The sequence below is a fragment of the Epinephelus moara genome, chromosome 8 (genome assembly GCF_006386435.1).
Source record: "Epinephelus moara isolate mb chromosome 8, YSFRI_EMoa_1.0, whole genome shotgun sequence".
Classification (NCBI taxonomy): Eukaryota; Metazoa; Chordata; class Actinopteri; order Perciformes; family Serranidae; genus Epinephelus; species Epinephelus moara.
The window spans coordinates 24,970,391-24,995,564 of NC_065513.1; the positions used below are offsets into that span (position 1 = coordinate 24,970,391).

Sequence of the window (25,174 nt, forward strand, 5' to 3'; positions counted from 1 at the left end):
AGTGCAAACAGGAAGCATCAGTAGAAAAAAAATACAAAGCAATTTATTAATGTGTAAAGTAAGTAAACTACAAAAACAAAGAGCAGTACAATAAGCAAACAGTATAAAAACAAAGCAATATGATAAGGAAGCATCAAAAAGAAGCAGACTATAATAAAGAGACAGACTGAATGGCTGATTTTAAATTAATGGCCAATGGAAATATAAATATTGCACAGTTTAACAATACTGATATTGCACCTGAGTGATTGACTGTAAGCAGTAAAAAACCAAAGCAAGATATAATAATAAAAAGACAGGCTGAGTAGCAGAATTTACATCATTACACGTATCAAGTGTAGATATTTTGCAGATAGTATATAAAGATACAGATCAATTTTTTCATTATAATTTTTGGTAATGTCTGGTTTATTTGTTTCTGTTTTTATGTGAGTTAAGATCAAATATATAAAGGAACAGGTAGGCCTACAGTGGCTCTGTGCTGAACACAATTATTACTATATTATTAATATTATTTAGTTATGATAATAGTAATAATAATATTAATCATCATAGTAATAATAACAAGTATGTTTATTTATTGTTTATATGTTTATTTATTACTATTATTAATATGTGTATTTATACAGTTCATAGTTGAACAGTGCCAGTGCTGCCTTCCAATGCTCCTCGTAAACTATAAATTCTCTAATCAGTAGTTGACAAATAGAACAATTATAAGATGGACTGTAACATAAATGTCATGTTGTTATTTGACTCTAGATATCAATCTTACTGAAGCTCTTTGTGCGCTAAATGTATGGGATTAGATTATTATTTTATTTCTACCAGTTAACCAATGGTCCACCCCAAACACCGTTTTCCTACAGCAAGCAGAGGCAGCACCTGACGGTCCCAGACCTTAGCCAAGCATAACACAGTGGGACTCTGCTGTTTGTATGGCAAAGATGGATACTAGCTAACTGCCAAGCTGTAATGTGCTGTTAATAGCTGGAGAAACGCGTTGTCAAATATATGTCCGAGTATCACTCAGTATACTGGACTCAACATTAATTTCCTGTTTTGCGACTCTCGAGTCTACCGGGTAAGTTAAGGAGATTGTTTTGCTGCTAGCGTTAACGTTAGCTAACTGCTAACCTACAGCTAAAGGCAACTGGGGACAAGCTACAACGCTAACGACCGTTATCTTGCAATGTAGAATCGGTGCTTTTAGCGTTGACTCGGAAAGTAAAGCTGGTCAAATTATGCTCAGTTCATAAACCGTCTTTGATAATTTGGCTGCCATTTTGTTGATAAGTTATTCTACAACATATATCCTCTACAAGCCACTGTTATGACTGTTGCCGTTAGCTCATTCCTGACCTGATGTTATACTGTATGACTGACCTTTTAACGTTAGCTTGTGTTAGCAGTTGATTTAAGTTATAAGCTGCTGTCAGGCCTGTGCTGTGATTTAGCAAACGCCAGATTTTATTCTACCAGCGTTATTTGTTTGTCTTGTAGAGCTGGGGTTGACTCCCTTTAGCCACCCTTTCCTGTAACGATACTGCTGCTGTGTGACAACACACTGAGTCAAGCGTCGACGGTAATATCAACATCATTAACCAGCTACGTTAATACGAGGCATCTCTTTCTTCTCTGTTAAATAAATCACAACTAATTTTACCCTTGACGTTATCTCTTTGCGCTGTTTGATTTTTTGATTTATAGCCACTGTTTTATGATTTCACTATGGCATCTTGTTATTTTACTATTTCTTAGTTTAGTCTAAATGTGCGTTAGGTAAATTATGAGTAGATCACTGAACAAATCCATGCACCTGGTCTGCCTGCATTTGCATGATGGGAGAAACCCATGCATAGTAGGGCTGAGTGTATTAGTTTGCATGTTGCGTTGCCACCATCAGATGACATGATACTGTACCAGTGAATATCAGACTTTGGATCTTTGCACGGGTAAATACCTTTTATAAACAACTACGGGTTCATGGGAATGTTGATGTGTGCTGTCACAGCATTTTGCAGGCATTTTAACAGAATCAGCACTGTTAGGAACAAACTGAGATCCACTTGTTGCACAAGGTTGAGTATTAGGCAATACAGTGTGCATGTGTGTGTCATGTCATGCTCTTAATATTTGTGCACTTAAAACAAAATTGCATGTATATAGTATGTCTACCGGAGTTGCTATCATACTATGATGTCTACATGATCAGATTACATCCCTGTATTCTGTGTTTTTGCTAAAACAGTAGACATGAATTTGGTGAGGCATTAGCTTGATGCAAGCAGAAGTAGCTCACTGCATCTTGCAGGACTGACAGTGAGCTTTTTACACGTCTGTAAGGAACCTTCAAAACCAAAACACCTGTAGATTCCTTCAGTGACCTTTGCCATATTATCAGTTAAAGCTAGCCTCATGTCAGCTGACCACTTTCAAATAAAAGGTGTTATTCAGGGCTCACAGACAGGCTGTACTTGTTTAAAACTTGTTATTATGAAACGATTGGAAAGAGTGTTAACTCTGACTGTGGTGTGTGTGTGCACAGTTTGTAGACAGCTATGGGTGGGCTGGGAAATGGACGTCGAGGAGGAAGATCACCCCCTCTAATGATTGGTGCCCTAATTGCCTGTATCCTCGTTCTGGGCTTTAACTACTGGGTGTCAAGCTCCCGCAACCTGGAGCTACAGGTAGGTTAATCTATATGTGTTTGTGTGTGTGTGTTTCTGTGGTTTTCTGGCCATAGCTGACTGTGCAAATACCACCTTTTTAAATAAAGCTGTAAAACCTTAAGTTATTTAAAGGCTGCCCTGTGCTCTTACATGAACACTGCATGGATTATAAGTTAACTGAAAAGTCATTTGTTGGAAATCATCAGCAATCAATTCATATTTTGTCTCAGACTAGATCTTGAAAGATCAAATCCGAGCATTTGCCTAAACTTTATGTGTTTACAGTTTACATGATGAAACAGATTGTTAATATGACCTGACTTTTTTTTGCGCAAATCTGCAAGACCAGTGCATGATCCCCTTCTGTGGATGTTAGATACTGTAGGTCTCATCAGTTCCTCATTTGGTCTGCATTTTTTTTTTGGGTTTTGGGGTTTTGGTTGTGAGAAAGTCTCTTTGAACGTTGTGCAATTTCCTTTTGACAACTGCAGTCAACATAGGCAACTAACATAACCCAGAACCTTTCTTGTTTGCATTGTGGAACAGGAAGCTACTTAAGTTTGATTGTTGTTACAAGATTGTAATAAGATGGTTGTTATCGTTACCTGTGCCACTTTCCCTTTGTCTTTGCATGTGTGATACAGACTAAGCTGTATGAGTTAGAAGGCCAGGTGCGCCGTGTGGCAGCAGAGCGAGGGGTAGTTGAGATGAAGAAGACTGAGTTCCAGGAGGAGATCCAGAGGCAGAAGGAGCAGATCAGCCACATAGAAAGCCTCTTCAAGAGACAGCTGGAAGGATCTCAGAACACCTGCAGCCAAGAGAAGGTGCACACAAACACCACTGGTAGTTGTATTGGTGACAAAGTAAAATAGGGACGAATTTATTGTCTATAAACCTTTGCCACAGAGGAATTTTGGGGCCTTAATTTGCTCACTGTTTTGGTTTACACCAAACTCGCACATTATCAAAGGAAAAGTACAAACGTGAACTGTGAATACTGATAGTCTCTGTGTTTTTGGTTTCTAGGGCACACTGCAGCAGAACATTTCCTCTAGTACCAAAACCATACAGGAACTCAAAGGTAACTGTTGACCTCAAACTAAAAATTGCATTGTGTTAGCAGCCAGTGGATCTCTTGTGTGGCTCTTATTGTCTGGTGTGTATCTGTGCTGTAGGTCAGTTGAATCAGCTGAATGACGACCTGGGGATGTTTCAGAAGGAGCTGCAGAGTTGCCAAGGCAGCATCAAAACCCTCAACAACAAACTCACTTACGACATGTAAGAAAAGATTCCTTTAATCAGTTATATTTGCACAGGTCTGTTTGAAAGAAGATCAAGATGAATCTTTATTTATGTTAATTGCCCATTAGCCCAGATTTATGAATTGCCTTAGTGTAGTGAATCTGTTCTTGTCCTATTTAACGTTTCTGTCTCTGTGTGTTTGTACACAGGACCCACTGTCACTCCCAGGTTCTTTCCCAGAAGGAGTTGTGTGATGAGAGAGTGGCAGCTGCTAAACTTGAAGTACAGAAGAAAATGGAGAAGCTTATCCCTCCTCCAGGTGCCTCCTCACAGGTTAGTTGGCTTTTCTGTTTGACAGAAGGGTGTAAATCTTGTTTACCCTAGAGTCTTTCTACAGGATCGGAATCAGGACAAAGGGCCAGGGCCAATCAAGCCATTTTGTAAATTGATAAATATTGGACACACTAAGACTGAACCACCTTTGATCCCTCGCTCATTATAACCCACAACTAACTAACTGGCTAACTTTCTGCTCTTTGTTTTATTGTTATTTTTCTTGCTTGTGTGTCCTTGTGTGTCAGTCTGTGTCCCCTCTCTTAATTGGAGGTTTTTGGGGGTCCGTGAATGCAGCATAGGCAAAAATCTTTCTTTTTCTCCTCAGCAGCAGTTTGTGGAGTCTTGCGTCATGGGGTGGATAATTGAGCCGATCAGAGCTTATCAGTTCATATCGATAAATGGGAGGAACAGATTTGAGTGAAAGCAAACTTCTAGACCCAGCACAATGAATGGTTAAGTGTCATTTCTAATGCGTGTGATGTTCTACTGCTCCTTATGTGCCCAGAGAAAGCTCTGTGCAGTGAAATTGTGGAGCAATGAATAACTTAACGGTATGTATATTCCAACAGCACACCTTATGAACAGTGCAGCCTGACAAAAAAAAAAATCATAATGTGGTGGCAGATGCCACCAATAAATAAATGTGTGGGAAAGCGAGTCACCGGTTTCGTTCACCAGCACTTTGTCCTCTGTCCTGTTTGTGTAGTTTTTATTGGTTTTATTGTTTTGTGTGTTTCACTTCTGTGTGTTTTTTTATTGTTTGTACTGTACAACGCTTTGTAATTCAGGTTTCGGAAGGCGCTCTCTAAATGAAGGTGACTTCCTTACTTACTTGCACCAGTCGTCATAAACACATTTTGTTCTTTTGAAACCCTCAAACTTTTTGTCACAAATATGGTACATTTGCATTTGATGTAACACATCAAAACAGCAACTCGTCAGGCTTGGTGATGCTCTAACGTGGGCTTCTTGACGCCCACAACTAATAATTTTTCTAAGTCTGTTCGAAGTCATTCTCTGTAGTCTGTTTACATGCATATTTGGAAATGGAGTTGATGTTGCTAATGTTTATGTAGTAAAATCAAAAGGAAAGGACTGGCTCGCTTGCAGTAGATGCAGGTCCAGGGTCTCTAATTTTCTGGTCACCAAGTGTATATAATAAAAAGATCTAATAGCATTAACTGGCTTTGACATTTCTTTAGTTTGCAGTCATTATCCACCCAGCTGTTTTGATGACGTTTGATGATGTTTACTCTTCAGCAGGAAAATGCAGTGGATGGACCAGCAAAAGACGATGGACCAGTCATGACTGTGGCTGATGCTGTGAAGACCGCAACTGTTGTAAGCCACACACCAAGCATCTCTCAGTCCAAAGGAAATGATCCACCCGAGCTACTGACCAATGACATCATTGTGGACAAAGGTAATAGATGTTGATGTCCGGGCGGCTCAGTGAACTTAACTGAAATTTAACTCATAAAAGCATGCAATGACAGGCATATTTATGTGTGTATGCACATACTATACACATAGTGCATTTTGTGCATGTCTACATATCTTTGTGTAGACTTTTAATAACAAATGTACACCCCCACACTGCACTTGCTTTCTGCCTTGTTGCTCTATAGGTCCTGATGCCCCAGTATACCTGCCTCCAGAGAAGGATCTCTCCAAAGTAGAGTCTCAGCCTGTTCCCTCAGCGACTGCAGCCAAGCAGGACATTTTGTCACCACCAGAGGGAGCTGTTGAAGGAGAGAAGGGTGAGGCAGAGACCAGTAAACCTGTGAAGAATAACCTGACTGAGGACAACGAGTTGGAAGTGATGGATGTTCATGAAGAGGGTGCTCAGACAGAAGGTAGAATGCCTGGTTCACTGAAAGCAGTGAACTAGTTTCTTATTCCTATCCAGGCGTGCTCAGTGAAGAGCTTGTGAGATTTTAGTAAAGATATAACAGTCCACTTATGTCTCCAGAGGCAGACCCTGGGATGGAAGGCATGCTGATTGGCCGGGCGAAGGCAGACGAGACACCTAATGGTCAGAAACTTGAGGATCCAGATGAATATGAAACAGATGATCAAGTCGTGGGTGGAGTCAGTATGGAGAAACAACAGCAGAGTAAACTGGCTGAAAATATAGGTATGTGAAAGAGTACATCCTTAGTCTCCAAGTCGGAGTTTGTCTAAGTGCAGTTGACCAGTTATAGGCCAGAGCTTAATCTTGAGTGAGGGATTATTTACTGGTAAAGATTAAAAAAATGAAAGCATTGTGCTAAAAAGGGGTTTGTGTGTATTTATGTTACCAACCTGATAGACAAGGACATGGAGGATGAGCTGGCTGACTATAACGGAGACGATGAGAACGAAGGCGAGTTTGAAGCAGACAAACAAGCTGAGCTTGCTCAAATCTAAGGTATACACTGAAACACACCGATGTCTTCCTCACTGACACCACATTGACACCTCGCATTAAAATGTGTCTTGTATCCAGATTCTATCTAGATGTGATTTAACCTGATTACATTTACACCTGGTGTTAATATGAATCTCCAGTGTCCACATTGAGATCTGATCACTGTGTCAGGCTCAAACAACTGAACTGTATTTAGCCGTTCTCCATCGTTTGCTAGGCCTTAGTTTCATAAATGGCTCGGTTGCGATATGAATTGCTTGTATACCTTTGTTGGACCAAACTGAAAGCAGACACTTGGTCTGGTGTTGACTTCATCCATGAATGACTTAAGTATCTGTAAGCTTTCTTGCTGCTTTCTTGCTAGTTAGTATAGCTCGCTAACTGGCTAATGGCTGCTGTCTCGCTGGTTTGGAGCAGTTGAGTGCGATACACGTAGTTGTTTTATGTGGATTAAAAACACAATTTACATTTACACTTACGTTCAATGAGGTCTCAAGATCCCATTGGATCACAGTCGGTCCTCAATGTGGTTTGGATGCATTTACACCTGTACTTTCATGCTGTCAAAGTATGATAACATCAGCTCAACATGTCACACATTGAAATTGCTAAAAAGTACATCAACATCGATATGAAGTTGTTTTAGCTCAAGACATTTGTTCAGTAATGGTCATTTTTCATGTCATGGCAGCAGATTAAAAACAGTTAAACATCAATTATCATGGGGCTGTTGTTGTGTCAGTTTCACTTCTGAGTATCTGAGCTGTGTTTTAAAACATGTTCAATTAAACCGGTGCTTATATTAAACACACCATGTGCAAAGATCTGATGTCTGTTAAGTAGGGTTGGGTACCGAAACTCGGTACTTTTTGTACTTGGTACCGATTCACGTAGGTACTACCGAGTACCGATTCACTTAAAATGAATCGGTGCCAAATTTCGGTACCTGAGGTGGAGGCGGAGCGAGAGTGCATGACTCGCACCTCAGACTCAGCAACAATGGCGACAAAAAAAATGTGCAGACAAAAGTTAACGTGCAGCACTGTTCCTAAATGTTCTCAATAAAATGTTGAAACTGAGAAGTTTAGACTTTAAAAAGTACCGAAATAAGGTACCGTTTGGTACCGGTACCGAATTCCAGATACCGGTACCAGTACCGTATCGGTTCAATTATGAACGGTACCCAACCCTACTGTTAAGTGAGCACAGGTAGATCTGAAGTGCCGCTACCTGTAGCTAAGCCAGCTATTACCCTCTGGAACTGCCAATAAAGGAAATTATTTGGTTTCAGATTTCTACTTTTCCACACCTTTTTTCCTTGATCACAGTGTTCGAATGGACATACATTTTCTTTATGAGAGGTTTTTAGAGCTTTTATGAGTTTTAATGTAAGCTTGCTATAGACACTGTGCAGCTATATTACATGTTATTTACACAATGCTGAATTTTTCTTGCAGTGCTGGAGCTGGAGAAGGAGCCTGCACACCACATAAGGAAGCAGGATCCCTTATACACCTCAGCACAACCACACCATACAGGTTAATGCAGCCCTCCCAACACAGTAAACACAAACAAACCCAGATGGAAATCTATAAGAAAGACTTGTGACATCACATTGGGTTAGATCATAACCATTTGTTTCCTGGAATGTCTTTTATTTGTCATCGTAATTGGATGCTGTATATTTGATTACATGTTGTCAGATATTTTATCAGTCGGGATCATCACGTTTTAAATTTTGGAAATGAATGAAAATATGCAAATATCAGCCAGGCATGTACACTCACGTTTTGTATTCATATGCATCTCACTGTATACAAAAAGCCCTGTGGTGACTGTGCTTACATTCATTTCATTATGGTGACATACTTATCAGTACTTTCACCTGCTTAGTTGTTCGTGTTGTATGCAAATTTAACATGTCAGCGTCCTCAGAAATCAGTAGATTTTAATTAGATGTGTTGTTCATGTTCATACTGTAATGACTGTAACTAAACAAGAGAAGTGATGATAATGTGCAGACCCTTATAGGGTAACTGTATGAGGTGTGATATATTGTAGAAAGTGTAAATAATCTCAGTGATCCCAGTGACAGAACTCTGCAGCAGCATCTTAAACGACGCCTTAAGTTCTTCATGTACGCAGCCTCTCATATGAAGGACTCTGATTTTGGGTTAATGGCCAGGACGTTTTGCTGTACAACATGTCTGCCAGTGATCACAGATGAGGTTTTCCATAACTGTAGTAAATGAAGGAAATGTGTGGAGGTTCTTGTTAGACAGCTGTAGGGCTGCAGCCAATGGTTATTTTCATTGTTGATTATTTTTTCGATGAAATCTATTAGTTGTTTGGTCTATAAAGTGTCGATCAGTGTTTCCCAAGGCCCAAGGTAATGTCCTCAAATGTCTTGCTTTGTCCACAATCCAAACATATTCAGTGTACCGTCACAGAGGAGCAAAGAAACCAGAACATATTCACGTGTAAGAAACTGGAATCAGAGACTTTTTAAAAATTTTCTTAGAAAATTACTCAAATCAGTTATTATTATTGATTACCAAATTAGTTGGTGATTAATTTGATAGTTAACACGTTGCACCTCGAGGCTGCTGAGTCCAATTGTGTTTTGACATAGGCAAAACGCAGCTAAACAGGAAAATAAAATCAGCTGCTTTTTTGATTCCCATGTGACCTAAAATGCTGTAAAAAATAAGGTTGGCTTAAGAGACATGGCGCATAATAAACAGGCAAATTCATCATCTGGATTATATGCTGATGTAACTTTGTCAGGTTTTAAACATACTATATCATAATGTCTGTAACTGGACATATTTTATCAATGGACAATTTCTAAAGCGTTACTTTGTTTTTTTGCTTTGTCATGAGGTTGGATGTGTGCTGTGCTCATTTGGGATCAGTTAGATAGAAAAACAGTTTTAGATTTTAATGAACAAAACATCTGGATCATATTAGTAGATCAACAATCCTTTGTATTTCAACGCATGCCTTATAAATTGTGTGTACACCAGTTTTTCCCTATGGTCAGTTGCTTCTGACACAGTGGAGATCAGATGCTCATGTTTACCAGTTTTAGACCTTTGTGGATGCTGCCTCTGTTCTGCTGGGTTAAAATGACTGTATAGTTTATGGGAAGGAACTTTCCTTGAAGTGGGAACCTTGTGTTGTGCTTTAGGGTTCCTGCGTACCAGCAGATGTGAATCACTCCCTAGCTGTGTTAAACTGTATTAGTCCATTCTGCGTCAAGCTGCACTAATGACTGAACTAATATTAGGGATCAGAAATAACAACAAATTAGTACAATGTTGTGGGGAGATTTTTTGTTGCCTTGTGTTTTATACAGGACAGATGATATACTTTATTTTCCAGGTACTTATTTATAAGTAGTGACTTTAACTAAATACCAACAGTTACACAGTATGTTGTCATTTTAACTGCCATAAATTCCTTAATGTTTTGACATATCATCAAGAGTCCATTCCTAAATCACGTCGTTTTTCCAACATCTTCAACCCCACTGTTTCAAGATGAGGTTTACGCTACCCAGCTGCTTCCATGTCAGTCATAGAGAGGTGGAGTCTCCTCACTTCTGCTGGACCACCATGGCATTTTTAAGGGGAAAAAATACGTTCAGTAGTGAAGGACAGTTTCTACAATGATAAAATAGAAAAGACCTGTAGAGTTTAATTTTGAATGTAAAGGTGCAGCCATTGAAAAACCTTTGTTTTGACTTAATAATGGCATACATGAAAAGGCATTTACAGAATATATATGGAGCATTAAGAATAACAAGAGGAATATAGATTACAGAACCCTATGAGCAAAAGCATTTAGGTGTTATCAAACTTCATTAAGCTTATTCAAGTAAACTATTTAAAACAAAAATACCTTTTTACACTAAAGACTCACTGAAGATTCCTTAAGATGGTAAAGTACAGTCTTTTCATGTTTATTTCCTTATAAAAAAAAAACAGTGTGATTTCTTGGAAACTTGACTTTGATTTGCAAATTCTTGTTCCTTTTATTTCACTAGATGAAGACTGTATGAAGTATTCCGAACAACATCTCAGTCCTTTAACAAGTAACTTTTCCTTTTGAGGAACACAAATTAAAGAAACAGTGAATCAATTCAGTTATTTCCAATGAGTTGATATTATCATCTCAATTTTCAAATAATTTCACATCCTAAATAGTGTTGATTATGTTAACTTATTTTTTATTTATATTATGATCATATTAAATCTGCGCCTGGCCATAATGTTTCAAAGTAACTATAAAAATGCAGGAGTGCTGGTGACAAATTCATGGAAACACTTCAACACTGAGAGTGTCCACAGCAGTTAATGAACATGGACACTCATTTATATCAAAGTGTCTTTTGTCTGCCTGTCTGTCTCCCTTTGGTCAGTGTCACAGGGGAAACATGGTACCAGATTTGTATCATGTCGTTTTATTTTCAAAGTTGCTGTAAGTTGTTGTGGGTTTTGTTGTCTGACACTGCTGCTTTGTTATGTCTGAAAGCTTCGTATGCCTGTTTGTGTAAAAAGTCCCATTTTTGAACCAGAGTTCTGTTTACCTGGAGATGAAATGTTTTTTTATTTTTTTTATAAATTGGATTAACTTTTGTTGATTTCATTTGATTGAATTTTTATTTTATTCTGAACTGTTGAACAAATTTGTGAAAGATTTAAATGATCATAGACTTTATTGATGATAGAGAATAAAAATTGTTTTTATTACCACTATTGAGACATGGTTTCATTTGGGATATATTGACCACACCAGGTGCCACTCCTGTCAGCTAAGAACAGGAAACTGAGGCTTCAGTTCACACAGGCTCACCAAAACGGGACAACAGAAGATTGGAAAAACATTGCCTGGTCTGATGAGTCTGGATTTCTGCTGCGACATTCAGATGGTAGGGTCAGAATTTGGTGTAAACAACNCTCCATAGTCACCAGATCTCAATCCAGTAGAGCACCTTTGGGATGTGGTGGAACGGGAGATTCACATCATGGATGTGCAGCCGACAAATCTGCAGCAACTGTGTGATGCTATCATGTCAATATGGACCAACATCTGAGTTTCCAGCACCTTGTTGAATCTCTGCTACGAAAAATTAAGGAAGCTCTGAAGGCAAAAGGTGTCCAACCTGGTACTAACAAGGTGTCCCTAATATTGTACAAAAGGAGCTGAAATTTAGTCAGCTGTACATGTATATTCATTTTTAATGATGTCACTCAGTTTACTAGATGTCTAAATAAAATCAGAGGACAACAAAGACGTGAAGCCTGATCATCATGTTTAAGCGTACTTTATGAACACACTTAAAATAAGTTAACTCATATACCTTATCTTTTTTATGTACCTCACACACGTCAAGGTTTTCACGTTGAATTTTCTTAAAATGTAATTTTGAGTAAGTTAAACAGATTTTTATTGTCTTAAAAAAAGCGTGAAATTCTGTTCCAGCAAGGAGTTAAACATCAAAATAAGTAAAGATGTTTTCTGATGTTCTTTATATGTGTGACGGTTGTTGGTACTGGTTTGAGGAAGCAGTGCAGATGGTTCCCTGGCCTTGAAAGCATCTTTCCTACTGCTGTTAGTTAGTTATTCTGCACTTACAACAATGTAAACCCTGTGAATGGTTCTTCTCTGCAGACTGTCCTGTCTAGGTTTCACAATGCAGATGCCACAGTATTCACATGAAACTGCCATATGAGGTAAAACAAGATGCTGTAGACTTTTCCATCCAAATGTTTTCATTCAGATAAGCACATAAATACATAGAAAGGTTTCCATATGATCAGATGATATGCACTCGTTGTTACAGCTCTTCTTTTAAAGCCTTCACAAAACTGTTCAGAAGGCAGCTTAGAAAATTTTCCATTGGCCAGTTCTTCTTGCAAAAGCACCTCCACTTGTGTCTGACTCTCGTGCGCGCGCACACAGACACAGACACAGACACAGACACAGACACAGACACAGACACACACAGACACACACAGACACACACAGACACACACAGACACACAGACACACACACACACACACACACACACACACACACACACACACACACACACACACACAAACAGACTGTCACAGATGCAGATGTGGATATTGTCAGTCATTTAGGTCCAGTTGTGAATTCTCTGGTCTGGTTTCATCTCATTCAGGTGAAAAAAAGAATTGGGTGTATCAAACACTCCTTTGCACAACTTTACAGTCAGGTGTATCACATACACACGTTGTTCAGACTTGGACTGGATCAGGGCCATTGCACACTTGTTCAAGTGAGGGTACAGTCTTTGCGGCTGATGGTCTTTTTGATTACGCTCTCATAATCAACCGGCGGTGCAGAGCAGCATCAGATAATCTTGACCACAGGAAAGTACTTGTGAGCTGAGAAGTCAAATTCTGGGAGCACCTGGGGATACAGAGAGGCATTTTACTTTAACAAAGTTTTCACAATATGGAACATTAACAACATTAAGATTAATCTATCACAATGCACAGTGATTAAGCACAATTCGTACAAGAGGAATACTTCGCCCACAAAATGATCGTCCATCCACTTTCAACCACTTATCCAAAGCCGGGTCACGGGGACAGCAGGCCAAACAAAGCAATCGAGCATTCCCTCTCCCTAGCAACGCTTTCCTGCTCCTCCTGAGGGACCCCAAGGTGTTCCCAGGCCAGATGAGACATGTAATCCCTCCAGCATGTTCTGGGTCTGCCCCGGGGCCTCCTACCAGTGGGACGTGCCCAGAACACCTAACGGGAGGTGCCTGATCAGATGCCTGAACCACCTCAACTGACCCCCTTAGACATGAAGGAGCAGCGGCTCTACTCTGAGCTCCCTCCGGATGCCCAAGCTCCTTACCCTATCTCTAAGGCTGAGCCCAGCCACCCCACAGAGGAAACTCATTTCGGCCACTTGTATCCACGACCTCATTCCTTCGGTCATTACCCGGAGCTCACAACTATAGGTGAGGGTTGGGACGTAGATGGACCATTTGTTTATTAACTACTCGCCCCATGTTGCATTAAAATTCATGAAGTTTTCTGTCATGTCTCTAAGGTGAAAGGAGAATCCAAAAACAGAAAATTCTTGATAAATTATTTGCATTTACAAACTCTCACACAACTCTTGCAGGATAATCAAAGTCTCATTTCTCCAGTCGTCTGCTCAGTACTTCACAAACACGGGCAATTTGCTAAAACCTCACTATTTGAAATACTTCTGCATAAACAGTCTCACACAAGGATGAGTAGCGCGCCTGGGCATGCGTTTGACCTCTGCTCAGTGGAATGCACGAGCAGGGTTAAATGCATGCTCTCACCCAGACACGCTACGTGCATGCCTAAGTGTTTTCAAAAGTAAGGCTGTAGCGAAAATACACGCGTTTGTAAAGTACCAAGGATACGACTGGATAAATGAGACTTGGATTATACTGTATGAGTTGTGTGAATTTGTAAACTGATGTTTTAATATAGTAGTAATAAGTATTCCCTTAACTGCAACCGGTAAAGCAAATGATAACTCAGGATATGTGTATGTTGTGTTACCTTGGTCTCCTTCTTGTGCCCTCCAGCCAGGAGCTTCATAACTACGATGTTGGGCTTGGCCACCTTCAGTATACGGTTCACCTGTTATCAATCATTAACTGGTTATTGACAACATTTAAAAAAGGTGAAACTTTGATTACAAACAAACCATTTAACACTAGTTTAGAGCAATACAGCAGAAACTATCATGACACCATAAAACTGAGGCTGCTATGCTTCTGAATGATGTTTGAGTGCTATCATCCTAACTACCAAAAAGAAGCTCAGGGCTAGATGAGAAACCCTTTCAGGAATAAACTTTGATAACTGAATTTGTGCTCAAGAATCTTAGGACTCGTAGCTCCTTAGCAAAACGAAATCAAACAACCTAAAACACAAAAAAGGTTTCCTTTAACAGCAGGCAGTTATTTTACAATAGTTAAATTTTCTGACCTCAGGGTCGGGGCTGGGCACATTTTCTAGGATGAGCTTGGCCTGCTGGAAGTGTTTGCTGGCGGCCATGTAGAGGTCAGCGGAGCCTGGCGGAGGATTGTACTTCTTCAGATCTGACATCTCCTGGAGAGGGCAAAGAGGGCAAATTCAGAGAGGGCAGGAAGATTGGAGTGCATGTCGGACAAAAGGTTAAAAAGGAAACCATTCAAAGTGGAAAGGTAGTGGGAATATGATCAGGGACAGGGGGATTAAAAGAAGAGTGAAGGAGAAAAGTCAAGAAAATGGGTTCAAAGGTCAGGGAACAGAGAGTTTGGAGAGCCTGCTCCACATCAACAGTACCTTGAACTGGATGTAGTGCACTGGTGGGGGCGTGACCACACTGTTGAAGGGGGCAAAGCGATGCTCGTAGCGAACCTGCTCGCTGTCCAACTCAAACTGAGGCTTACGCACCTTCCCGTCCATATCCAAAGCTACCATAGTCTGAGGAGAGACGCAGAGCATGAATAATACTGCAGTGACTGTGTCACCTGGGAGAGAGGAGGGGTCAAAAGTGCATCTGTACTGATGTCCTACCTTGTACATGCCGGCACACATGTTCTGGTACGCTTGGCTCATGGTGATCTCTTTGCTCAGAGGGCGAACTGCAGAGGAAACCCAAACATTACATCATTACGAGGACAAGCACAGACAGAAAAATCACAAGAGTATGGTGTGGTCACACTGTGAGAATCCACCTCAGCCACAGAGGCTGCAACAGAGCGTACCTTTTTTCTTCTTCTTGGTCTTTTTGCTGCTGCGTCCTTTCACCTGCTCCTCCATAATCCGCTCCTCTGCCATCTGAGAGGAGTCGGCTCTGCTCAGAGTGGACATCAGCCAGGCGTAAAGGAACTCCGACAGATACCTACAGTCAAAAACAAACACATAGTCATTCAGAGATGATTAAAAGTGCACCTGCGCATACTTTGGAGAGATTTAGGGTACATCCACACATGTTTTCATTTCAAAATAACGTTTTAAAATGGGGTCTGAATATGCCGGAGTAGTGTGGCCGCGTTTGTGCATGTAGCAATAGTGTGTAACGTGTATTAAAACAAAAATGTATAAGTGTGGATGTAGCCTTGGAGCCAGCAACAGCTACAGCAACACACAAACAAACTTGTGCACTCTCACCAGTAGATGTAGTAGTACTCATGCATGCTGTACAGCTCCAGTTCAAAGCCGCTCAGCAGGTACTGGATCATAATCCTCAGGTTATGGTAGAGGATCCAGGTCCCGAGACAGGCTAGATGCTGTCGCTGAGGCTCAAGTTTCATGAGCAAGCTGTGCAGAGCTGCATCCACCTTCTCCGCCTGCAGAGCACAAAAGATTAATTTAGCAGTTGGTTTATAATTTATAAAATCACATCTGCTCCCAGAGTAGGTGAGGTATCTCTTGTGTGTCGCGAAATATGAAAACAGTAGTGTTCTGTTTAAATACTGTGAAAAAGAAAATACGACTGGGCAAACAGCTTTAACCCTTCACCTCATCCTGCAGTGTGGCAAACTCTTCAAGAATGTGACCCAGCTTGTCTCTCTGTCGAGCTCGGTTGTGTCCATGGATCTGGATCAGACTGCAGAACGGCTGCAGGGAGAAAAGAGAAGACACACAAACACACACAAATAAACATACAGCTTAAACACTTGACCCATTCATGTCAAAGGGCTGATGATAGATTTGCCCTTATGTTCAGTGTTTGACCCAACCTCTAAACATAGCAAAAAATTCCTATAACTCATGACATTAACATTTCCTGTGTCATCTTTACGTCCCACTTGATCCCACGGCTCTCATCAAACTCAAACATCTGTCCTCCTAAACTATGCAGAAGTGAAAGCAGCCCATAAAGTTTGCTAAGCGACTGAACACACCAGGCCATAACTTTGAACAGTAAAGGTAACATACCCTGGAGCAGTGTGTAACAAAGGAGTCAATGTAGTCCTTGGCTTGGTGGTTGTTGAACAGACAGCACCTGGAGATAGACAGATGCACACACACACAAACAGTCACAAAAAAAGCTTGAAACAGCTCAACTTGAGACGTTTCCAAATCAACCCTATAAATAACTAAATAACCTAAATGACTGAGATGTGAAGGGTTTAATCATTCAACCATCAACAGACTTACTTGTAGGAGAGGACAGGTGGGCTGACGAAGTATCTCAGAGCATCTTTAATCATGTCCTGCATCAAGTGGGTCCCAAACACTTTTTTGTTATCTATCAGGAACGTTGTCTAGATTCAGGAAAAACAATACATTTAGCTCTCATACACAGGGTTTTAAACTGACATGTTTTTAATTATGAGATAATACGAAATCATCTACAGGTTTTATACATTGTCACGTGTATACAAACTACAATAACACAGATTTTAAGAATCCCTTTGCAGGCATCAGACACTTCAGAGTCAAAATGACATTATTAACTCACCTGGAGTAGAGATCTGGAGAGCACACACGGAGACTGTTCACTGAACTCACAGAAGAAGTCCTGAAAAATGTGGGGATAACCACTTAAAAAAAACTCTGATAGAGATTCACTTCGAACTGAACAATCCAACAAAAGCAGAAAAGGGCAAATCAGGTTCTGAATGTAAACTAAGATCTGTATATGTGTGTACCAGTATGCCGTGCAGGTTGGTGGTGTTGATCACGTCACAGACAGTCTTGATGCGCTCTATAAGTTTGCTGAAGTAGGCCACCATGTCCTCCCTCTTAATGATCTTGGCGTAGCGAGGAAAGGTGGGTGGCAGCAGTCTCTGGTTTACCAAGGGCTCAAAGCCCATCATGATGGGGTGGTCTGAAAAATGCACAACATACAACATTTAAAGAGTATACTATAAAATATTTTCTTATTTTGCTGTTTTTTGGGAAATGTCTGGGCGCAGAGCTCACAGCCAATAACAGCAGACAGGTGAGGTTGCAACTTTCGACAAAGGAAGCAATCAAGTAGTAGCACACGTCCAAGAGGAAATCGAGGACATGGTGCAGAAAAATTGCAAATATAGGGAGGCGAACACCAAGCGGGCAGAGCTTGTTCAAAAGCAAGAGTGCCTATTTTCTGTTGGACAGGTAGGTGCCGGTGATTTGCTTGGTAGAAGGTTTAAAAGACTTTCTTCAGCTCTGTGTGGAAAGTTAAGGCAGCAGAGCTACATTCAGTGCATTGTCACTGTCTCTGTTGCCATGACGACTACTTAACTGGATGGCTGGGGAGCAAGAATGCATGTAATGTATGCACAGTGTCATGTATGTGTGACACTTTCTTCACTTGAGTTGCCCTGGATACCTTCCAAACTGAACCTAAGCATGCGTGGGGTGTGTGTTTGTTTGTGTGTGTGTGGGGGGGTCCTTTAGAGCTGTGGGTTTGTAAACTCATGCCAAGCGAAACTATGGGCTCGACACTATAACTGAAAGGTGTGTGTGTGTGTGTGTGTGTGTGTGTGTGTGTGTGTTACCTCCTTTAGTGGTGTCATTCTGTGACTGGATGCCGTGCTGAATACTGGAATGAATGGCTGATAAGAGGTCAGCTGCCTGAGCCACGAGCTTCTGGGCCTCACCCACTGAGCTGGTCTGATAAAAATACAACCATAAACAAAAACACACACCCACATACACACATACAAAACCAAAGAGGTAAATGACCAATTTAACATATAAGCATCCATAAGTGCACTTTAATACAATCCTCTTCACAGCTCAGTAATAAGTAGAAGAACATGATTAAATCGATGTGGTAGTTAAAAACTCATTCATTGTCTGATCGTGTGTGTTTGTGTGTGTTTTACCTCTTTCTTGGTAAAGGTGATCAGTGCGGTCAGTAGGAGGCGTGTGAACTTGATTCTGTTGAAAAGTGCCAAAAACTGCTGATGCTGTAAAAATAAAGCATGAGAACATTAAACAGGCTCACGTGTACATCCCAAACTATTAATACACATATCTCCTAATTTGTCTTTGAAGCTTTACAAGGCACAAGAAATCACAAAGGCTGACTCTTTGTTTTGTTTTGACCACCCCAGACCAAGGCCATGTTTGGGTCTTATTTCTTCCTCCTTCATTATTATTATTATTACAGTAATCAAACAGCTAGAAATTCCAGAGCAGAGTCTCCAAAGGTCATACGAGTCCCACAGGCTGACAGAGAGCAGATGGGAAATAAATTGTAACAGGCCAAGGTTGAGAAGGAGCATTTGAGGCTTAGTTTTTGGCTGAGATGTTGGGGTACTAGGCTTAATCAATGAAGAACAGTGAGGCAATCTGGTTGTCTACTTGTAGTCATATGTATTTTATGTCAAAACTGCAACCACATCGGTCAGAAACACCTTGTGTGCAGCTTCAGGTTTGGTAAATGCTATTCCAAAAACATGGCTTTAGCAAAAAGAAAAACTCCACAGACCCAACTCACCTCTCGCTCAACCTCTGGGTCACGTTGCTCACCCTGTCGACTGCGTGTGCTCTGAGGCAATTGGAGAAAAAACATAATATAACCGATATAATATTTAGCATTGACATCAGCAGTATTTCATTGTAATGGCAAACGCTGTGGCTTAAACTAGCCGAGAACAAATACCTTGACTTTCCTCTGTAACTCGTCCTCCACATCTTTCAGCATACCTAAAACAAAGGACAGAAAGACTACCTTGGCTTTGTTTTCTCTGAACCAACAGTATGCATTATTCTGTGATGGCCTCAGCATATGTGAAGCAGTGGACTTAAACTATCACTATGCAGTCCTCGTACCTGTCACCCGCAGGTCTGTGACATTGTTGGCCATCTTGAAGCCATAGGTCATTGCCTGGAAATCCTCCTACAGGAAACATTCACATATAAATACGACACAGAGTTATAAAAAAGCCAACTGCAATTTTAACTTTTTAAAATACATTTCTACATAAATCCCAGCAGAGGAAGCAGAAACAACAAGCATAAAAACATCCCCTAACCCCCAGGGAGTGTAAAAGCCTGAGCAGTGGCTCAAATATTGCGACACACACACAAACACACACTGACAGCCTGCAGGACATTGTTTACCTCCTCGAACACAGCAGCCTTGTTGACTTTCTCCCGGGCGATGTCACACACCTTCAGGATGCCCAGGGCGAAGGCTTTGAGGGCTGGCTCTTCAATCAGGTCGGGATTGTGGACGTACAGACAGGTGAATACAGTCTGCGCTAGAGAATGACCCTCCAGCCACGTGATCTAGGAGAACATAAACATGAGCACTGGGTTTAATGCATGTCAAAACATCTTTGTGACTTTATAATTCTTTTTTTCATAGTTTGTCAGTTCAGACAAAAAGAAAATAGTTTGGTATACACCACAAATTGGTTTGTCATTTATCATTTATATTGTCATTCTTGTCTTTTCTTTTAAAGTGACAAGTTAAGTCAGTCAAGTCAATTCTATTTATAGCCCATATCATAAATCAGAAATTAGCCTTAAGGGGCTTTACCATATGTACAGCATATGATACCCTATGTCCTTTCAACCCTCTCTGGGTCAGCATCTTAAATTCCCTGTGACATCCCATGATATAAATCAAAATCCCTGATGTTTTCAGTCCGTGCTTCATCTCTCAAAACCCAACTTTCGAGAAAATCTTTGACCGGTGGGAATGACTTGACCAGTGACCTTGGATCTGTACCCACTCTTTCTTCTTTTCCCTGTGGGTGGACGCTAAAATGCAAAACCTCTGGAGTCATATTACACACAGAAGCACAACATTATATATGAGAAACTGACACTCACCAAACAGCAAAAACATGTGTCTATGATTCCGATGAGTTCAGGGAGACTGAGGTCCTTCACCTTAATGGCACCTTCCTAAAATGAACACAAAGGTAGGTACTGTTATATTAAATACTAGTTGAACTAGACGATGCAATCAGAGTTGTAAATTTAAATTAAGAAAATCAGGTAGTTCACTCTTTTCATTGTAAGGCAGTGAGAGGTCAGCAGCACTGTACCTTGATAGCTTGTTCAAAGTTGAGCACTTTCCTGTTGACCTGGTTTCCAATCATTCCTGCATCCATCTTAGGATCCATCATCTCTATGGCTGACATGGCCTCAAACAGGCCAAACCTGCCACCATAGCAAAATGTTTAGTGTCTCTTTTGTAGGTGTGTTTACAAAGGTTTAAAAAACTCTACTGACCCAATAACTCATGCAGATAGATTCAAACATGTTCATGACAAAAATGATGACAAGAATTCCTTGATTTATTGTAATTACTCAGTCTTGTCAATGCTATAGCGTCTCCTAAACAGTGTTTAGACGTAGTGACATATAAACTCAATATATATATATATCAATTTTTTGGGAGGGTTGAAACAGAACAGAAAAGATTGTACAATATCTACATTGTCCAGCTGGGTGGAATTTGTCTTTGGCTCTCCAACCACAAGAGACAACAATATAAGACAGTGTTTGTGTTTATTTTGTTTAATTTAAGAGAACTGAATCTTCTACATGCGAGTATGCACAAAGCATTTTGTCCTACTCACAGTTTGTCATGAAGCAACTCTCCGAGGTTCAACTCTGCATAAATAAATGATGAGGACAAGGGAAGAGAAAAGGAGGAACACGTCAGTACCTGTCATAACTGCACGCACACGACCCTCACACACAATCACTGGCAGAGCCTGTACCTTTGCATGCGCCCTTAAATTCATGTGTGATATCAACCCAGTTGGCATTGTTCTTCATCTTTTCTGGGATGCCCAGCCCCCAGCCAGCATCATCATCCTCAACTGCTGACTTCATCACCATGGTGACTACTAAAGAGAAACACAAAGACAAGTAAGGAAATGACATTCTTAACAAGGGTAAAATGTCAAAATAATTTGCATCTGACTGCAACAGTAATTTAGGGTCATTCACTGTTCACACCCCTCTCTTGTCAGACGTTTGGCTTTACAGTAGCTAGAACAATAGGTGTATAAGGCCCAAAAACTTTAATGATAGCTCTGATGTGGGTGTGACAGTAAACCACGTCAGTGTGTCAGCATGAACAATAACTCAAGAGCAGGCACACCTAAATAAAATGCACCCCTACAAGTCAAACTGTCAACAGTAAGAAAAACCTGCATTATATGAAGAGCCTCGGGACTCGAAGCACTGTAAGTATTCAGCAGCTGGCTGTCTTTACATATTTATTAACTGTGAACTAAGATACATATTTACATTCACACAATCATTTACTACATTCATCCATCTTCTCCACTGTACAATCCAAAGTTTAGTTGGCAAATACTCTGCCCCCTGTTCAGGTTTAGGCTATATCTCTGTATGTACACTGAGCAGGTGTGGGTGTTGTAATAATTCAATGTGGTACAGTGTGACAACATTTTCAAAGCTCCTTAATATATTACCCTTTCTTCATGGCACCTACACACCATTCAGCAACATTACATATTACATAATTTATTAAATCAAACTTAAATGGTTGTTTGTGTCACAAAGGTTGCTGTATGTTCTACAAAGCCTTTACACATTCATGTTTATACGTGACCTCTACTCCTGGAAAGCTGGAAAGGAAGTATACTATGCTGTCAGGGCAAAAGTGGAGGATTAACATCATGCTCTGTGAACTGAATTGAGAAGCTTAAATAAAGCCTAAAAAGGTGTAAACGGCACACATGAGTGCACCGCAAAGTCTCAGCCTTTCAAACCAAGAACATATCAGTGTTATGACAGCTAAGAGCAAGTTAAACCACCTCCCCATTCCTATGACTGATTTACAGCAACTGAAGCCAGTGATATTTGTGAGACATATGAACATACTGACATAGATTTTACCTCATTACATACAGGGGAAATAATTACAGGTCAAAGAAGATATTTATGCATTTCCTTCAGTCTGACATTTGGAGAAATCTCATTGAGAGAAACTGGATAACTTGGGTAGCTATATGCCAAACACATACACACAAGGGAACAGTATGTCATGTTATTTGGCTATTTTAGCACTATGATCAATACCAGTGTCATGACTTAACCTTAATTTGTACGTAACAATTTACAGAGTAACACCAAGTGTGTGACTCACTACAACACTCCCTTTAAAAATCGTTGAATTGTGAGAGTTGTTGAGTGGTTATGTTTAGCTTTAGAGGCTGGGTCACGGTATTGACGGGTCACAGAATCCAGTGCAACAACAGAAACGACGTACATTACAAAAACACCAAGAATAGGATGCTGTTCAGGTTACCCCTGCAAGGTATTAAAAGACGTGAGATGCATAGGACATGTTAGCTAGCTATCATCAACGTCAAAGTAGCCTGTAAAACCGTGTGCTAACAAGCTAATGTTGCCCACTGTGGGCGTTTCTTGTGAACAATATCGTCAGTTTAACACATTATACAGTTTAATCATATATACAAAACAAGAATGCTATTATTAGAAAGCCATACTGTCGTTGTAAATTAGCACGTACCTTAGTATATTGTATCAACCATGTAGCTAATAGAGATCTCCTCAACGGTTGTAAAGACCGGCGCAAAAATTCAACGTCATAGGGCCACAGTCAACACGGGAAATGTAGTCTTTATATGTCAGGATAGAGAAGCGTAAGTGTGTAGATATAAAACTATATTCATGTTATATTTTAGAGAAGGTTGTGGTGTATTTTGCTCATTCGAGAGCTTTCTATCCTTATATGGCAGCGCCTAAAGCCAAGATGCTCTGCTCTGCTGTCTCCACTGAGCAGAGCAACGAACTCTCGCGTTACTTAGCGATAGCCCCGTGACAGTTGGGGCTGGTCTCATCACAACATCATCAGGGCGTTTTAGGCAACGCTCAGACACACAGCAACGGTACCCCTTATCTTAGATTTGATCCACCCTGAATGGGACAGCAGTTCCTTTCCATACAGGTTTGTAAAGTCCTATTTCTTGTTAGCAACACGAAGGTTTATTGCTTTAGCTGCTACGCCTGTTAGCGCTTTATTGTTAGCATATTCCTCCGTTAGCTAGCCTGCTGGCGCAGACAGGCGGCCGTTAATGAGTGACTAGTCCAGCAGGTGCAGTGGGGGGCAACAGTCTCAGCTAGGTTTATCCCACTTAGCATCTTGTAAAACAGCGTTGCTTAGTTGTTTACCTTACTAACAATAGCCTAATGACAGTGACTTGCCCAAATGTCCCTGCCGGCTGCTGTTATGACGGTGGCTTTTCGCGTTTTCTAAATGGTTGTGGAAGGAAGCAGCCCTGTGGGGTTATTGTGGCCAGGCCACCATCTGTCCTGAGTAAGCTGGCCTCCGCAACATGTCAGTTTACAATTGCTGTGTAAAACGCTTCAGATAGATTATCCCAAACACAGGGCTTTTATGGTCGGATGTAGCTGCTCATATGCTCACAAGGCGCGACCTGGGATGCTCATCTCGTTGTACCTGTGTAGTAAGACAGGTTGGTGGGCTTTGCAGTCTCACTCTGCAAGCTTTGGCAAAGCCTGATGAGGAGTTAGCCAGCTTTGTGAAAAGCTTATTTTTAATTGAAAAATACTACTAACATCTTATTGTTTATGTGTTGCTATTAATTTATTTTTTGTCTTTGTTTTATGGGTTAAAAATGTAATATGTCATTGTTATTTTAAGCATGTTAAATCCCTTATTAAACCATCTGACACTATGATGACTGATAGCCTTAGATTTACAACTGCATCGTTTATGACTCATCCTATCTCGCCTCCTGAATGCTTCTGTATTCACTGTCTGACCTAATCTAATCCAGGGCTCTTGGGAGACCTGTGAAAATGCAATTCACTCAACTGAAGTGTAGTCACTTGCTCGACTTTTCTGCTGAATGATGCCATTTTTTTGTCTGTTTTGAAACACAGTTTGTTGTTTGGTGTAATGCAGCTGAACTGAGTATGCTTCGGTCAAACCTGGTCTTCAGATTACCTTGTCTACAGTTCTTTTGTCTCCAGACATTTGAGATCTGCAGCATGAAGTGCAGCCCCTTTTGTTTTTTGTACCATCAGTCAGAAGGTTCTGGTGTAGTCAATATGAGCCATCTGTCTGCAGCTGTACGTGTCCCAGCACATCCTGGACAGGTCACTAGTTTGTTCATTCACAGCTATGAGCAGTTTAGGTTGATCATCATCTGGTTTTGGCACAGCTGCAGGGCTGACTACAGTGTGAGATAACAACAGAGGGAATTCAGTGGGATTTCTTTTGCCACACAAGGCAAAGTTTTCATGTTAATTTCTAAAATTGCTGAGTGTGTTTATACGTCCTTTTTTATCAGTAATGTCTTTATTTTTCTTTCTCTTGCAGACGACATGAAATGCTGAAGTGGTAAAAATGAATAAACCCAAAATGGCCACAGAGAAAGGGTGAGTTGCTTTGATATTTTAGTGTTTATACACAAACGCACACGTGGGCTGTGATTTGTAGTATGCTTGTGTTTCTGTGTTGTGTGAAAGCTGGTCTGTCACAACCATCTGTTCACATAGTGGACTCTTTCTC

General features: G+C 40.6%; 3 protein-coding genes across 6 annotated transcripts in view; 2 read left to right on the plus strand and 1 right to left on the minus strand.

Moving 5' to 3' along the window:
* Positions 1-899: 899 nt before the first annotated feature.
* golm1 (golgi membrane protein 1) lies at positions 900-11,420 on the plus strand. 2 transcript variants are annotated; one of them, XM_050050579.1, is made up of 11 exons: positions 900-1,084; positions 2,549-2,690; positions 3,317-3,496; positions 3,699-3,753; positions 3,848-3,950; positions 4,124-4,247; positions 5,511-5,673; positions 5,879-6,106; positions 6,223-6,387; positions 6,562-6,660; positions 8,118-11,420. In XM_050050579.1, exons 2-10 carry the CDS (start codon positions 2,562-2,564, stop codon positions 6,657-6,659), a joined length of 1,245 nt encoding a protein of 414 aa, XP_049906536.1. In that variant the 5' UTR covers positions 900-1,084; positions 2,549-2,561; the 3' UTR covers position 6,660; positions 8,118-11,420. The 2 variants fall into 2 exon arrangements, with proteins under 2 accessions (XP_049906536.1, XP_049906537.1); XM_050050580.1 differs by having other exon boundaries at positions 5,514-5,673.
* A 207-nt stretch (positions 11,421-11,627) lies between these two features.
* On the minus strand, positions 11,628-23,404 carry naa35 (N-alpha-acetyltransferase 35, NatC auxiliary subunit). The gene is made up of 23 exons (XM_050050568.1): positions 23,147-23,404; positions 21,360-21,488; positions 21,216-21,249; positions 20,679-20,793; positions 20,461-20,535; positions 19,744-19,911; positions 19,453-19,519; positions 19,283-19,326; positions 19,118-19,168; positions 18,501-18,584; positions 18,171-18,285; positions 17,337-17,515; positions 17,147-17,206; positions 16,843-16,949; positions 16,621-16,687; positions 16,201-16,299; positions 15,850-16,028; positions 15,444-15,580; positions 15,253-15,320; positions 15,019-15,159; positions 14,680-14,802; positions 14,248-14,328; positions 11,628-13,105 (listed from the first exon to the last, which is right to left on the minus strand). The coding sequence occupies exons 2-23, from the start codon at positions 21,478-21,480 to the stop codon at positions 13,046-13,048; spliced, it is 2,175 nt and encodes a 724-aa protein (XP_049906525.1). The 5' UTR covers positions 21,481-21,488; positions 23,147-23,404; the 3' UTR covers positions 11,628-13,045.
* Positions 23,405-23,469: 65 nt separating this feature from the next.
* agtpbp1 (ATP/GTP binding carboxypeptidase 1) overlaps positions 23,470-25,174 on the plus strand; it is a 34,719-nt gene continuing 33,014 nt past the window's right edge. For all 3 annotated transcript variants that reach the window (XM_050050554.1, XM_050050555.1, XM_050050556.1), the window contains exons 1-2: positions 23,470-23,584; positions 24,983-25,041. In XM_050050554.1, the coding sequence (XP_049906511.1) occupies positions 25,010-25,041 (32 nt within the window). In that variant the 5' untranslated portion in view covers positions 23,470-23,584; positions 24,983-25,009. The remainder of the gene's footprint in view (positions 23,585-24,982; positions 25,042-25,174) is intronic.

Excerpts from the sequence above, each read along its gene's own strand:
- golm1 (XM_050050579.1), top strand. The coding sequence starts at position 2,562 with ATGGGTGGGCTGGGAAATGGACGTCGAGGAGGAAGATCACCCCCTCTA. Across the intron at positions 5,674-5,878 it reads TGACATCATTGTGGACAAAG|GTCCTGATGCCCCAGTATAC; the intron begins GTAATAGATGTT and ends GTTGCTCTATAG. Across the intron at positions 6,107-6,222 it reads AGAGGGTGCTCAGACAGAAG|AGGCAGACCCTGGGATGGAA; the intron begins GTAGAATGCCTG and ends TTATGTCTCCAG.
- naa35 (XM_050050568.1), bottom strand. The coding sequence starts at position 21,480 with ATGGTGATGAAGTCAGCAGTTGAGGATGATGATGCTGGCTGGGGGCTG. Across the intron at positions 21,250-21,359 it reads ATTTAAGGGCGCATGCAAAG|AGTTGAACCTCGGAGAGTTG; the intron begins GTACAGGCTCTG and ends TTATTTATGCAG. Across the intron at positions 19,327-19,452 it reads CACAGACCTGCGGGTGACAG|GTATGCTGAAAGATGTGGAG; the intron begins GTACGAGGACTG and ends CCTTTGTTTTAG.